General features: G+C 49.6%; 1 protein-coding gene across 2 annotated transcripts in view; it reads right to left on the bottom strand.

Annotated features, from left to right (window-relative positions):
* Nucleotides 1–1,371: 1,371 nt before the first annotated feature.
* The window catches only part of LOC101946918 (uncharacterized), a 39,960-nt gene continuing 25,755 nt past the window's right edge, over nucleotides 1,372–15,576 (bottom strand). For both annotated transcript variants that reach the window (XM_042853062.2, XM_005289182.5), the window contains exons 27-37: nucleotides 14,598–14,724; nucleotides 13,985–14,175; nucleotides 12,687–12,777; nucleotides 12,025–12,166; nucleotides 11,557–11,741; nucleotides 9,833–9,988; nucleotides 8,793–8,926; nucleotides 7,465–7,595; nucleotides 7,189–7,283; nucleotides 5,232–6,687; nucleotides 1,372–3,496 (exon numbers count right to left, since the gene is read on the bottom strand). In XM_042853062.2, coding sequence (XP_042708996.2) covers nucleotides 3,414–3,496; nucleotides 5,232–6,687; nucleotides 7,189–7,283; nucleotides 7,465–7,595; nucleotides 8,793–8,926; nucleotides 9,833–9,988; nucleotides 11,557–11,741; nucleotides 12,025–12,166; nucleotides 12,687–12,777; nucleotides 13,985–14,175; nucleotides 14,598–14,724 — 2,791 coding nt within the window. In that variant the 3' untranslated portion in view covers nucleotides 1,372–3,413. The remainder of the gene's footprint in view (nucleotides 3,497–5,231; nucleotides 6,688–7,188; nucleotides 7,284–7,464; nucleotides 7,596–8,792; nucleotides 8,927–9,832; nucleotides 9,989–11,556; nucleotides 11,742–12,024; nucleotides 12,167–12,686; nucleotides 12,778–13,984; nucleotides 14,176–14,597; nucleotides 14,725–15,576) is intronic.

The raw sequence follows: 15,576 nt of genomic DNA, 5'->3' as shown, positions 1-15,576 counted from the left end.
GAGGGCAAATGTAAGATCGGGTTGTTGTGTGCACACCCCGATGGTCCTTGTAAATATAGACCTGTGGGTATAACCAGGCCCCACTGCATGCTCTATAACCAGAGAGAGATGCGACAGACGTTAGCCATGTTTTCCTCTTCTTTATGGGCAGCAGGTGTGGAACAGAGTGCCCGGGAGCCATTGAGATCTGGTGTCACTGACTAGTTTCCCTTGACTTGGTTGGGGGCACAGAGATGGTAAGAAAGTCAGACAGCCCCCGGTCTCCTACTCTGGTGCTGATGCTCTCAGAGGAGGGTGGTTGGTGGCCAGCCAGGATGCTGTCAAGAGGGTGCCACTCACTTCCTGTGGCCCCAGCCAGGGTCCCCTAGCCCTAGTGGAGAGGAGTGGTGGTGGAGTGGAAAGAATCTCAGTTTTTTGCCGCCCCAAGCAAAAACATTTTCCCGCGCCCCCCCCCCAACTCTGCCCCTTCCCTGCCCCATTCTAACTCCTTCCCCAAATCCCCAGCCCTGCCTCCTCCCCCGGGCGTGCCACATTTCCCCTCTGACCCCTCCCTCCCAGGCTTGCCTGGGGGGGGGAGCGGAGCAGCGGCGCGCTAGGGGGAGTAGGCAGCAGTGGAGCGGAGGTGAGCTGGGGGGGGAGTGGTTCCTCTGCCCCCCCCAGGTTACTTCCTGCGGCTCTCCCCACGCCCCCCACTGCCGCAGCTCATCTCCGCTCAGGGCCGGCTCCCGGCTTTTTGCACCACAAGCAAAAAAAAAAAAAGAAGCCGGAGTGCTGTCCCTAGAGCCGGCCCTGCTTGCCCCTACTTCTCCTGTGGCTGATGTCACTTGCAGGGGAGCTGAGGACAGTTCAGATGTTCAGGAAGCAATAAAGGATCTTCCTCACCAGGGGCAGCCTCTGGCGCCGGGCTGCAGGGTTAAAAGCAGCGCTGGCTGGGGAATGTTCAGAAACGTCGATTTCTGTCAAAACCAAAACTTCATGGCGTGTACCAGGCTCAACAAAACTCCCAGTGGGAAGATTGCTCGGGTCCAAGATGGAATTGCTGGTTAAAACCAGAGAGGGAGAAGAAAGTAAAGGCATTCCAGAGGGATATACCAATATATTTCATCCAAGCATACAGCTAATCAGTCCAGACCTTTCGCTTCCCATTAATTTTGTTTAAATGCCTCGTTTTTCTGATAACATAGGAGCAAATGCTCATGGGTCAATGAGGATTTCCAGCTTGGAACTGTCACCGTTTACACATTTGTAGGGTTTCGCTGAGTATGAGAGACACAGTGCTGTGCCGCAGGTCACCACAACTTTGAATACGAAGGATCTCAGCAGTAAGGTAAATAATTTTGCAGGTTTATTGAAATGATCAGTCCTAGCTGGAGATCTCTAACAGCTCCAAAGTGGCTTGTTCCAGCATGAACTGGACATTGTGTAAAACCTGGGATGGAGTGGTGGGGGATAGACACTATCACACTAACAACCATGTGTTTTGCCTCTGACCATGTCACTTGCACGTTCCATGAAAGCCCTACGAGTCACTGCTCACTTCTGGCTAGACAGTGCAGCCTTTCCTCACACGGATGAGCACTCGCTCAGTCTACTAGCGCCATTGACGTGCCCTCAGCAAGAAGATGTATAAGAATCTCTTCAACCCATGAGGGAAGAAACCATGAAGGTAGAGGACCTGGAGGGAAGAGACCAACTCTGAGGTTCCCTTCCCAATTTTTCCCCTCTGTTCACTTCATTGGGGAGAATTTATAGGAGAGTTATTGAAATGTAAGACCGAGAATACAAGCTTGGTTGGAGGAGATAGACAGAAATAGCAATTACATTTCTAAACAGGTGGAGGAACTCAATCTATGAACGGAACTGGTATATTTTATTAAAACTAAGTGGAAAGACAGCTTAAACTGAAAGCATTGTACACATCAAGGGACATCTGTGATTAGGAAAAAGTAAAATACTTTGCCTGATGTTGCCTATACAGCAGTAAAATGATAATCCATATACACGCTTTTAAATAAATGTTCCCACCCAAGTGGCTTTGGCATGGCTTGAACAAATCCTGATCAAAGATCTCTCATAAGTCCAAAATAAAGCAAATTAAATACATCTATGGGATTTCTGGGAGAGCCGTCGGATGGATACATGACACTACTGTGTTTATAGCGCAAGAATAATAGACCCGATTCTGCGCCTCTTACAGTGGGCAGTGACTTACTCCATGAGTTTCAATTGTGATTCCAATGGGACTAGTTATGGCTCAAGTTCTCCCCCATGTAAGGAAGGGTGGCAGAGTGGAGCCCCTTGACAGATCAATATGGAGCCCAACCCAACCACAATACAATTGATCATAGTATTATGACTAGTATTTATCTAGTAGGCAGGTGTGTCTTCCAGGCTCATGCCTGCCTCGCAGCCTGAAATCCTAAAGATTTTGGAACTGAAGCCGGCCCCGGGATAGGTTCCTGTTAGCCATATGGTGACACTGATCCCCAGCAGATAAAAGACCCCAGCCTGGTGGAGAGGTCCAGGTTGTTGTAATGGGAGACTAGAACTCACAGTCACCTGACTTTATTTTGACTTGTATTTTTTGGCTGGAAAAATGGTGATTCCCCACCCCCGCCCCCGATAACGTTATTCCCTGGTGGTGTAATTTGCTGCAGCTCCCTTGACTTCAATGGCAGTGTGGCAATTTACACCAGCCAAGGACTTGGCCCGATCGGTTTTATCGGTAACCAGGCGTAGTTAATGGGTTGTGCACAGAACAGTGGGTCAAATTCATGGCTAGCCTCACTCTGTTGAAACCAGTGGCGTTACATCAGCAATGCATCTGCCCTACCATAGTCCCCTGTTTATTTCAAACTGAATCAGTATTTCAGCCCGTGTCCTTTACCCCCTGCAACCTTCCCCACAACTGGACTTTCCTCCAGGTAACCCTATGGGCTGGCTTCACCCTTGCTGACCAAGGAGATGCAGCGTAGGCATCGGGTGCTGCTCCTGAGGAGGGCTTGGCCTTGGGAGATCAGCTGGAGAAGGCTTTGCATACCCAGGGATGGGGCAAAGTGAGCCGATAGGAAGGGTCCTTTGGGGATTTTCTGCATGCTGCTGCTCCTGGTCCTGGTGTGAGACTCTTGTACTGCTCTTCTCTCCAAACCGCTGAGCGACAACACCCACAGTGTGCTGTTTGGCGTAGTGCTAATGTGCTTTCCCTTTTCTCCGGGATGATTGCATTGCTCCAGGGAATCAGAGTGACGGTGCTACAGCTGCTTGATCTACTGTGCGTCTTTGCTTTTCATGGCGTCGCTGCTTCCCTTGGGGGGGATAGGAAACGTCTGCAGCTGCCATCTCAGCTACTTTGGGTCAGGGGAGGAATGAAAGGAAGGAGGAACGTGGTGGAGGCAGAGCCTGTGACGGTGGCATTAGAGAACCCTGCTCAACAAGGAGATTCCGATGGTAACGGAGATGGCATGCAGCAAACGGAAAGCTGGTTTGGATCCTGACGCTGGATGATGGAAAGAATAAAAATCAGAATTACTTGGCTTGTCCATATGATCAGCGTGGTCAGACCCGACCGCCCAAAGGGGTGATGGGAACAGTATCATGTTTGGCATTCAGGCACTCCTGGTAGGATTAATGTAGACAGAGAGGTGTTGCCTTTTGGCCTACATCACCTACTGTCCCTACAAGCCCCCAAGGTCGCACAGCCATGCAACAGCGCCCCACAGCTGGTTACAGGTAGAGAGCGTGGTGGAATAGAACTTACTATACATGAAAGGACTGTTTTTCCTCTCACTCTAGGGCACGGTAGCTGGGGCGGTGGTATTGGCAGTGGTGATGGTATTACAGATGTAAGGCAGGAGAAAACCCACTGAACTCAGTGGAGCCACACCAGGCTGTACTGACGAGAGAAGCCGGCTCTTTGTACTATCTGACAGTAGAGCATTTTCAAAGAAAAGCCATTTAGGAATTTGTCTGTGTAATTCCCCACCTGCGCACCAGCCCAGGTGTGAGGAGGCTATCTCCAGTTCAGCTCCCGTGGCTTCACCGCCCAACCCTGTATAGTAGATAATGTTTTCACCCCCTACACCCGCTCCAAATGACAAACAATACTGTCTGATTCAGTGGCCCATGTGCAATGAGGTTGGGGTATCAGTCATGCGGGTATATTTGAGTGAACAATATTATGTGTCACCCATGGATCCTGTTGTAGGCGGCCTTAGCAAAAAGGCCAAGGGCTGACGGTTAGTGGACATTGACCTCTCCTCTGTCGCAGAGAGAGAGTTTCTTCAGCTCAGGGATGGGACCTTGGTTGGGTCAATATGAGGACCCTGCCCTACAGCAGCTTCAGCCTTTGTTATACTTGGGACCCTCACGGCTGCTAAAATCTCTCTTCAGGAGCACTAAATACACCAAAAACATGGCCAGCAGGTGTAACTAGACACAGCTCCACTAAGGTCAGTTAAGCGTTAACAGCTCACATCGGCAGAGGCTGGGGCCCCAATATACATCTGTGTCTACACTGCACAATTACCCTGGTACCCTGCTTAGTCCAGCCCAGGCGTGAGCATCCCCACTGCAAAACCCTACACACATTCCTGCTTCCTCGCTCGCCCGTGTGGGCCTGGGGGCATGGCGCTGAGGCGCGCTAGGATTTTTTCCCAGTCAACTGTGTCAACTGCAGAAGACTTTGTCTGTCCTTCCAGGGGGATTGTGGGAAAGCATTGGGGGACTACCAACATTCAAATAAGTATTCTGGAGCCTCGCTGCAAGGTGGGTGGATTCCAGCCCATGTGAACCTGCGGCCTAGGCTCAAATCCCCACTACCCCAGCCGTGTCACCCAACCTAAGCTCAAAGCACCTCCAAACCCTGGTGTGAGGTTTTTCGGTGTGGATGGCAGGGGAGTTTGCACTTGCTAAGAGCCCATGTGAAGTGTGCAGTGAAGACATACCCAGAGCATGTGTAAATGTGCTAAGATGTGCCTGACTGGACTGCAACGCATGCAGTATCTGATGGCAGCACATTTCATATTGTGAAATGATAGCACTCCCCGGTGGGGTGTCATTGCTTGATTTGCTAGTAGCTGTAACGGGTGCCCTTACTAATAACAGAATGCATATTCTGGTGCTGGTCATCAACAGACTCAAATGACTGTGTTAGTCAAGGGGTATTTTTTCACCGGGATTGTTTCCTGAGACTTTCCTTCTTCCTAACTTTGGTGCATTGTAGAGATACATACCGGTGACCGGTTCAAGAATGATGTATCCTGGTGGTAGTGGCTTTGGTGGCCATGTCGTGTTGGTAGCTGGTTTTTTAGTGGCTGTCTTGGGGGTGATCATGGTTGTGGAAGACACGGTGGTGGCCGGTGCAGGGGGAACAGCCGTCTTGCCAGGGCTTGTGGGAGTGGTAGCTGTTGAGGTAGGGGTAGACTTGCCAGTGGATGTTGTGGTGCTGGAAGCTGGGGTGAGGATAGTCTTTTGGGTGGATGTGGAGGTGATGGGAGATGGGGAGGTGGAGTTTGGGGTGGGCTGGGGGGAAGTGACAGGCTTCTTGTGGGAGGTGATGAAGGTGGTGTTGTGGGTGGGACCAGGTAGGGAGGTGGTATTGTGGGTGATGCTAGTTGGGGTGATAATAGCAGTTGGGGAGATGGTAGTGTGGATAGTAGCAGGTAGGATGGTGATATTGTGGGTGGTAGCAGGTGGGGAAGTGGTGTTGTGGGTAGTAGTGGTATTGTGGATGGTAGCAAGTGGGGTGATCATAACAGGTAGCGAAGTGGTGTCGTGGGTGGTGGTGTCATTGTAGGTGGTAGCAGGTGGGGAAGTGGTGTCGTGGGTGGTGGTGTCATTGTAGGTGGTAGCAGGTGGGGAAGTGGTGTCGTGGGTGGTGGTATCATTGTAGGTGGTAGCAGGTGGGGAAGTGGTGTTGTGGATGGTAGCAAGTGGGGTGATCATAACAGGTAGCGAAGTGGTGTTGTGGGGGATGGTGTCATTGTAGGTGGTAGCTGGTGGGGAAGTGGTGTCATGGGTGGTGGTATCATTGTAGGTGGTAGCAGGTGGGGAAGTGGTGTTGTGGATGGTAGCAAGTGGGGTGATCATAACAGGTAGCGAAGTGGTGTTGTGGGGGATGGTGTCATTGTAGGTGGTAGCAGGTGGGGAAGTAGTGTCGTGGGTGGTGATATCATTGTAGGTGGTAGCAGGTGGGGAAGTGGTGTTGTGGATGGTAGCAAGTGGGGTGATCATAACAGGTAGCGAAGTGGTGTTGTGGGGGATGGTGTCATTGTAGGTGGTAGCTGGTGGGGAAGTGGTGTCGTGGGTGGTGGTGTCATCGTAGGTTGTGGTGTCATCGTAGGTGGTAGCAGGTGGGGAGGTGGTGTTGTGGGTAGTAGTGGTATTGTGGATGGTAGCAAGTGGGGCAATGATAGCAGGTGGGGAGGTGGTTTCGTGGGGGATGGTGACATTGTAGGTGGTGGTCGGTGGGGTGGTGCTGGTATCAGGGGTAGCGGAAGTCCCACTGCTAGCAGTTGCCTCTGAGACTGGCTCTGACATTCCCCCGAGCAGACCGATGCCCAGGACTCTGTCCAGTTCCGATTGATAGTGCCTCTGGATCCAGCTGCTCACGGATGGATGATTTTCAGCTCGTTTTAGATCAGGGAGGTTTACACCAAGCAAATTTTTCACATTCTGGACACTGAGGTTCTGCAATGCAGTTGTGAAAACAGTTCAACTTCACAAACCGGCGGTGTTACCAGAGGATACTTTTTCTAATATAATAACATCTAAAAAATATATATATTAAAGATACAGCATCCCAAATCCCTCCCATCCAGTTCTCATTGGGCAATAGCCTTGACGCTAACACTTGCTAAACATAATTGCGCGGCCTCTCTCCTGTGAAGTTATATTCCCTGTCTACTGAGATCGTCAGCTCCTCAGGACAGAGAAAGGGGGTTTGCACCACTGATACACATATAATGCTTTACACGTCTAAAGCATTATATGTGCATCAGTGGTGCAAACCCCCTTTCTCTGTGGATCCCTCACTCCACCAGCTGTTCTGTAGCATTGCATTGATGGACATTCCACTAGAGATCCTGACCGTACCAAGACAACTGGTAGAGTCTCTAGCAATGGAATTGGGGTCTTCTACTGGCACGAGCCAGCAGTTTAAGGAGCATGCAATGAATGTGTGTAACATACCTGCAGTTCGCTGGGTTTTAAGGAAGTAAATGTGTCGATATCCATGGCAATATTAGATCCTGCTAAGTGTTCCAGGTCCTTTATTGGAGCTCCACCTTAATAAAAATAGGTAGGGTTTTTAATAAACTTACAGACGCGGTAGCATTTTCCAAGCAGGGTTGTTACTGCATGTCTTTTATAAACGTCTAGTTATGGCAATCTATGGAGGGGGCAGGGGAGGACCAGTCCTGTATCAACTGCACTAGAATAAAAGAAGGGAAAAGTTTAAATACCTACCTAAATATGGCTGAATTAAAGGGTAGTAAGCACTGGTTCCAGTTTGGCTAGCAAAGGCATCACGGGTTTTTGCATACAGCCGGTCTTTCTTGCTTTGTGAACAAGAAGAAATGTCTAATTTCCCAGCAGTCCTAGGTGAAGAGAAAGTCGCATGTTACAATCAGTGGCTCCTGCCCAGAATGAGAGCAAACAAAGGCCCAGTTCTGTGACCATATGAACCCTCCCAAGATCCATAGCTAATTGGACGGATGATTTATTCCTTGGTCCTAAATATGGCAGGCCATCTGACCCTGTGAATACGGGCTAATAAACTGAGAATGGGGGCAGGGCCAGCGGCTCCCGTTGGCCACTCTGCAGAGTATGAACTCAGCACAGCAAGGAATCTGGCCCATGCTGTTTCTGCAAGAACAGCCCAAAATTGCATGGCTTTCTTTGCTACCATTGCAGAGTGCAAGCACGTAGCTCATTAATTTTTCAGCATCACCCCAAGACTCCCTCAGAACGACTGTTTGCCAATTAGCTCGCTACCGTTGTTTTTTTGGCATTTTCTCTCCAGGTTTATTGCAATTGCAACTACCCATAGTTCTAACCTCTGAGCAGGGCTGTCACTACCGGTGGAGGGGGTGGAGCAAAGGGGACAGTTGCGCCCCGCCCCCCCCCCAAAGAAAATCTTCAAGGGGCCCCAAATTGTCAGAAAGTCCAAAATATGTACAAAGTTATCCAGTGTTAAGCAGTGGAATAGCAGCAGATTGGAGAGTCCTTGTCCGTTATAGAAATTATAAATCATCGCAAATAACGACGCAGTATCCAAATTTCACTTTTTAAAGCCCTGAAAATACCAGATTTTGTAGGGGTCCAACGAGCCTCTGGACTCGGAATGTTGTTTGTTTTTTAAATAGCTACACGCAGGCCCCAAAGTACCCACAGGGCCCTCCCCCCACCATAATGGGATCCTACAACCAGCCCTGCTCCATAGCAGACAAATCTTGCTTCTCTTACTAGCACAAGTATTCCTTACTCCAAGTGATCAGTTCCTTGGCAAGGGTTACTTGTGTGAAGGCACAGAGAGGTTAAGTGATTTGCCGATGGTCACACAGCGAGTCAGCGGTAGAATCAGACCTAAAACCCAGGCTGCCTGACTCCCATGACCTCTCCAGCCCAGCTTTGCAGACCCAAGAGATGTCCAGAATCTGGAGGGTTTTCTGGAGCGCTTGTTACAACACACCCTGAAAGAGTGGAGTTTTGTCCAACACTTCGCAGCACTAACGTGAGTCTAAAGATTCACTCGTGAAGTTAAAGTGCCCCTTCCATTTCTAAAGGTGATTTACCCAATTGCTTCTGGGCTTATTTTATTAATCTGATCATCCTCCAGCCCACACAGATCTCTACCACCAATTTTCTGAAGTAAGGGTCCAGTTAAGGTGCCCCCCAAGTCCGTGTATCTAGTGATCAGTTGCTTGGCCTGGAAAACAAAATTAAAGAAGGTGAATTTATTTAGGGAATACAAACCCTCCCTATAAAAACACACAAGAGTGGTATAGTAACTGCTACAAACACTGTATCCTTTCAATGATCAAAGCTGGGGCTGTCAGGAACAGAGAAACTGACTCATTCTAGCCCATGCAGCCAAGATGAAAAGAGGAGGAATGTAAATCCAGACGCTTCCCCATCTACGCCTGCTGGCCAATGCCCCTGGGAGAGTCTCCTTGGCCCTGTACAAGTTGTAGCTGCATCCCCTCTATCAAATACCTCTCCCCAAAACTCAGCTCTCACACCAGGCCTGTTAAATAGAATCCTGCGGTGTAACCATCTTTCTAAATATTGGCTCGGATGCTCTACTCCTGTTCCGGTTACGTTGCTCTGTTGCATCAGCACAAGATGGTAGAATCTGGCCCTAACCGGGCAGTTGAAAGTTCTCCTTGTGTAAAGGAAACCAGCACATCTGGCTCCTTCTTCCATTGCCCCTCTGCAGCCTGGTCTCGGGTGCAGGGGGGGGGGGGGTAGGGTGGAGTGTGCCCGTGCTACACCAACTCACAACGGGCGTAGAGTCACATGGAGGCAATAGCCAGTTGGCGTAAAGTAGAGCAGCCCATAAGCGGCTCTAAAGCACGCTGATAGGCCGGGGCTGGTGAAAATGTGCCATGAGAATCCGTGCGTGGAGCAGGGGAGAATCGGTGCCATTGTATTTAAGAGAGTGAAACTAGCAAGGAAGCAATAAGGCCAGAGCTTTCATTTCTGTCAGCAAAGGACTCCATATGCTTAATGCCACCCTCTCCCTTCTCCCACGTCTATTATCTACTGGCTGTGGGATCACACTCTCTTGCTCTAGCGCATCAATAGCTGTGTTAACAGCCACTGGCATTTTTACCCCAGATGCCTTCCAGCGTCCGCCTGCTGGATCCAGTAAGGCTGATAGTGTGTCACTGGAAGTCACTCTCCACGTGCCGATCTCGTTCCCATCGTAGCGGCGTGATAACTGACCAAACAGCTTTAACTGGTCCTCTGGGATCCCAGCGGGGTAAATCTGGAAGGTCCAGGGTGACTCGTTAGCAAAAGGAATATCACTGAACGTGCTGAGCAGCTAGATGTATGTGAAACATGGATATCAAGAGCAGGAGGCTAATTCCCACTGGTTTAAAAGTGTAACAGGAAATCCTGTTTCTATCTCTCGCTCACCACCGGACACAGCATCCTCTTGGCTTCTATCCCCTCCTTACTTTTACCACTGCCCGCCTGCTTCCCGCGGGTCGCTGTCTCTTTGTGATAGTTTTGGCTTGATTTCTGATGGTCAGTCCCTCTGGGTATTGAGCTGAGGTGCTCTAGTCATATGGGCAGCCAACGTACCAAAATCAGGCACGGGAGTAACATTGCAGACTACCAACATCTACCCAGTTAGACCATTAACACCCAGTGCAGGCTCCTCCGGACCACTCTGCGCTCATCCCTGCCCATTCTCCAGCTCTGATTTTGCATTTGACTCTCACTTCCCTTGATTCAGCTCGTCGCTCACCTCCCAACCATTCGACTTCCTCTCCATGATACCCTCTTCCTCCTCCCTTCCCCAGTGCTAATCACCATTCCCCCTTCCTTCCCCCTTTCTCCCACTGATCTTCACAGCTCTCCTTGCTTCTCTCCAGAACTCTCCCCCACACCACTGTCCCCGGCCCAACCCCACCCCCCTACAGCGAATGATACCAAAGCACTACGGACGATAAATGTAGACCACATTGTTGTTTAACAAGGGATGGACCCGAGCTGCAAAGTTCAGCCCTGGATCCCTCTTTGAGCTCAGACACACTGCTTTTGAATGATTTCTGCATCATCCCCCTGGCAGTTTTCATCATCGCTCAAATTGTGCGACAGCACTGGGGGGGCAGGAGAACTTGGCCCGAACTGGACTCTCTGCATGTTCCTTGCGGTGAAGAGTGAACTCAGCCCTGAGGGAGCAAGTCAAAAAATTCTGTCTCCAGACAAGGTGACTGGAGTAGCTTTCAGTGACTGCTTCTCCTCCAGCATCGTGTCTCCAGAGGCCGCAGAAGAGACAGTGACACAGAGGATGCACTCTGGTTATGTGACCTCGTGCTCTGTTTAGTAGGGGTTAGCACAGGCGGGCAGAGTCCCCAGAACAATGACACAGGCCTGAGTTCAGTACACAACAAAACCATGTCTATGTATTAGTGGGAGAGGGGACAGAAGCAGCTCCCCTTATGCTTCTGGTGTTGCTATTTCCTTTCTCCCAAAGGCAGGAAGCACAGAGAACCTACTCCTAGAGTTACTGTCTCAGACAGTGGTCCTCCCCATCTGGGAGAGCAACACCTTGTAAGGGCTGGGTATGGATGTGCTAAGAAACACCCGCTCCCCCAGCCAGCACATTGACTCTGTTATAGTCCTTCAGGATGTAGAAATGAACATCCCAACACCCTCCCGCCCAACATGCACGTACTCTGCTCTGGTCAGAAATCTTTCCCCATGACGCTTATTCCCAAGGATGAAAATCACCTACAAACAGAGTTCTCCCTGCCTGGAAAGGCCGTGTACTAACTTGGAGCTTAGTTGCTTGTTATTGTCTTATTTCGTGATAGTCTTTGTTACCTCACTGAGTTTTCTTTTCATGACATCAAGGTACTCCTCTGTGAGAGGCTGCTCCAGCAATGGAACCAGGTTGGCTTTCAAAACCTCGTTACTCAAGCATGCATCAAATTGCCCCTTAGTGTCATAATACACAATGAAGAGGGGGTCTTGGATGGTGCTGGCGGTGATAGGTTCAGACTTGCATTCTGTTGATAGAATTGGTAGACAGGGAAAGATTTCACAGATTCATAGATTCTACGGCCAGAAGATGGGGATCATGTAGTCTGACCTCCTGGATACCCCAGGCCAGAGAATTTCCCCCAAGTAATCCCAGTTTTGCTGGCCCTAGGGGAACAGAGAGAATGGGACTTGGGCTCCTAGGTCATGCAGAAGCTTTTGAAAATGCTACCCCCAGACCATTGAGTGATTATCCGAACTGATCCAAACCCACGATTGGCCCATTGCTAATTTTAACGTTCCTCCACTTACGTTCAGTGGCACGTTTAGATCTGGAAGATGAAGGTGATGCAGAGCCAATAGATTTTAAGAGGAGCATGGTTTTCTCCTTCTGAGATGCACTTTGGGTTTGGTACCCATCGACAACACTTCTGAAGAAGGCCTTTCTCACACCCTGGGGAAAAGGAAAAATAAGAGCTCCTAAGTCGCGGATGAAGCTGAGGACAAAACAGGCAATAGCCCAGAGGTATGCAGGCGTTAGCTCACAAGAAGCATAATCAATTGCCCACTGAAGTCAATGGGAGTCTATCCATTGACTTCTTTGGATCAGATCCAAGCAGAGAGGAATTAAAAACGATCAGGATTTGGCAAAGAGGAAAGGATGGAGTCCCAGATGGCAAGACTGGTAGAGGAGAAAGCTCCATTGACAGAACAATTGTACGATCTGTGAAGGGAGAGAAGAGGTTGGTGATAGAGGAGCGGAGGGAGCAGGGAGAGGAAGAGAGAAAGACCAAGTGCATGAGCATCTGCTGCTCACACAAGGATTTCACAGTGTGGAACATAGTTCACAGCTATAATATACAATAATATAATTCTCATGCTACCCAGTGCATCTCAGAAGCAAACCCCTGTTTCCCAAAGAGTAAACTTGGCACAGCTATCTCCCTAATAAGCTGCCTAGGTGCGTAACCTACCTCCTTGACTGACCTCCAAGTTGTCCGGTTCAGATACAAAGTGAGCGATCCAAGACTCTGCAAACTCCCTAAATCCCATGATAAAGGAGCCCTGCACCATGCAGGAAAAGACAAAGTTTAGATAAGTCACAAACAGTATTCTCTAGTCAAACCCATACACAAATAACCCTCCATTTCAGGGTTGATCTCGTTCTTTCAGAGAATCAGAGAATATCAGGGTTGGAAGGGACCTCAGGAGGTCATCTAGTCCAACCCCCTGCTCAAAGCAGAACCAATCCCCAACTAAATCATCCCAGCCAGGGCTTTGTCAGGCTGGGCCTTAAAAACCTCTAAGGAAGGAGATTCCACCACCTCCCTAGGTGACTCATATCCAGTGCTTCACCACCCTCCTAGTGAAAAAGTTTTTCCTAATATCCAACCTAAACCTCCCCCCCCCACTGCAACTTGAGACCATTACTCCTTGTTCTGTCATCTGGCACCACTGAGAACAAATAGATCCATCCTCTTTGGAACCCCCTTTCAAGTAGTTGAAAGCAGCTATCAAATCCCCCCTCAATCTTCTCTTCTGCAGACTAAACAATCCCAGTTCCCTCAGCCTCTCCTCATAAGTCATGTGCCCCAGACCCCTAATCATTTTTGTTGCCTTCCGCTGGACTCTTTCCAATTTTTCCACATCCTTCTTGTAGTGTGGGGCCCAAAACTGGACACAGTACTCCAGATGAGGCCTCACCAATGTCAAATAGAGGGGAATGATCATGTCCCTCGATCTGCTGGCAATGCCCCTAATAATACAGCCCAAAATGCCATTAGCCTTCTTGGCAACAAGGGCACACTGTTGACTCATATCCAGCTTCTCATCCACTGTAATCCCCAGGTCCTTTTCTGCAGAACTGCTGCCTAGCCATTCGGTCCCTAGTCTGTAGCGGTGCATGGGATTCTTCTGTCCTAAGTGCAGGACTCTGCACTTGTCCTTGTTGAACCTCATCAGATTTCTTTTGTCCCAATCCTCTAGTTTGTCTAGGTCCCTCTGTATCCTATCCCTACCCTCCAGCGTATCTACCACTCCTTCCAGTTTAGTGTCATCTGCAAACTTGCTGAGGGTGCAGTCCATGCCATCCTCCAGATTATTAATGAAGATATTGAACAAAACCGGCCCCAGGACTGACTCTTGGGGCACTCCGCTTGATACCAGCTGCCATCTAGACATGGAACCGTTGATCTCTACCCGTTGAGCCCGACGATCTAGCCAGCTTTCTATCCACCTTATAGTCCAGAACAGCCCAAGGGGAAGCGCCTACCCGTCCTGGCTTTCCCCACTGCTGAGGAGAGCGTTGAGAGCAGCTTTCTGGGCCCCTGTTAGATCTGGACAGAGCTTCAGATTCTCCAGGATCTGAGGGTCGGAGTCTGTGATGGCTGCTGGATCCATGTCACACACCAACGCTCCGAGGCTGCTAAGCTGTTCCTTGCTGAGTGTGTTATTCACCCTGCCCTGGGGGAAAGGGCAACACAGCAGGTGTCAGAATTCTCTTATAAACCAGGCAACTCCCCAGAGCCGGGCGAGTGAGATCCCTCGACTCAGTCAATACGTTCTGCAATATTTCTGAGTGAACTATTCAAACTTGTTTTCCTTCAGTATTCACCCGGCTTACAAGCCAAAGGCCGTATCTGACCCCTCTATCTTACAACAGATAGTAACTTACTCAATTACTCAGTGAGTAAGTTATAACTCAACATTAAAGTGGCAGGATCTGGCCCCAAATATTAGCAACTAATATTTGCAAGGAAAGGAAACTAACTGGACTTAATTTACTCCGGGAGGCTGATGTCGTGCGTACAGCTACTACCGCTAAAGCACTGAACTGATCATTAGGGCACCGAGAAGGTGCACTTGAAAGGTAGATTGTAACTTACCAGGCACACTAATGCATTATTCAGGAGTTGTGTTCTTTGGGCCGATCCATTTGGCAGCAGGTTTAGATTCCCTTGGGAAGCCAGACTGTAAAACTCTTTGCAGGTGTGATTCTGCACTTGAGTGAAACTGTAAGGAATGGAAATTGTGTAAAACGGGGGGTGGGGGGTGGAACAGACCTCAGAAATGACAACCGTGGTTTGCAGCATGTGCGCCTTCTTCAGCAACTTGTCCTGGAGGAGGTCCCTGGCACGTTGGGCCAGTAACGCCAGCCGCTTTCCTGAGAAATGAGCTAATGCTGCTCTGAGCGGGATGGGGCAGAATCTAAACCCTGGGGATCCTCTGGTGTGACTTAGAGAGGAATCGCGCCCATCAACTTCTGCTCCATGCTCTGCTCTCCCCATGGAGAGGGCACATAGTGCATCCGGGGCTAGTGCCATTGCCTCCTATGCTCAGAGCTGCTAGCCATTCTCTCCTTGCCAATGGCCCCGCATTGCCACAGACGCGGTGCCAAATGCCCACCTGGCTTTCTAACAGATAGCCAGAACTAGCATTTATTACCGGCCACTTGTGGTCAGCGACCCTCAAAGCTCTACATTAAAACAGAGACCCAACTTTACTCCTGGGCTTTGAGGATTAAGGCCTCAGTTCATGAAAGCATTTAAGCGTGTGCTTCACTTTAAGCATGGGAGTTCTTCTAGTGACTTCCATGGGACATTTGTGCTTACAGGTAAGCACGTGTGTTTTGCTGACTTGGGTCTGAAGTTCTCCATCTTGCTGTCCTTATTCAGAAAAAGCTCCCACTGAAACCAATAGGCAGGGCTTAAATTCTCACCAAGTATTTCCTGGGGCTCGGGGCTTCAGCCTCGCGGGACGTGCCGGGGCTCCCGCCGGTTTAAAAATATTTACTAGAGCTCTGCTCCAGATGGCTCCAGCTGAATTTACGCCCCACTGATGGGGATTTTTAATGAGTGAGGGCTG

Source organism: Chrysemys picta, chromosome 10 (assembly GCF_011386835.1).
Source record: "Chrysemys picta bellii isolate R12L10 chromosome 10, ASM1138683v2, whole genome shotgun sequence".
Classification (NCBI taxonomy): Eukaryota; Metazoa; Chordata; order Testudines; family Emydidae; genus Chrysemys; species Chrysemys picta.
Note: the sequence above shows the minus strand (reverse complement) of the source record. Positions and strands in the feature narration are given on the sequence as shown.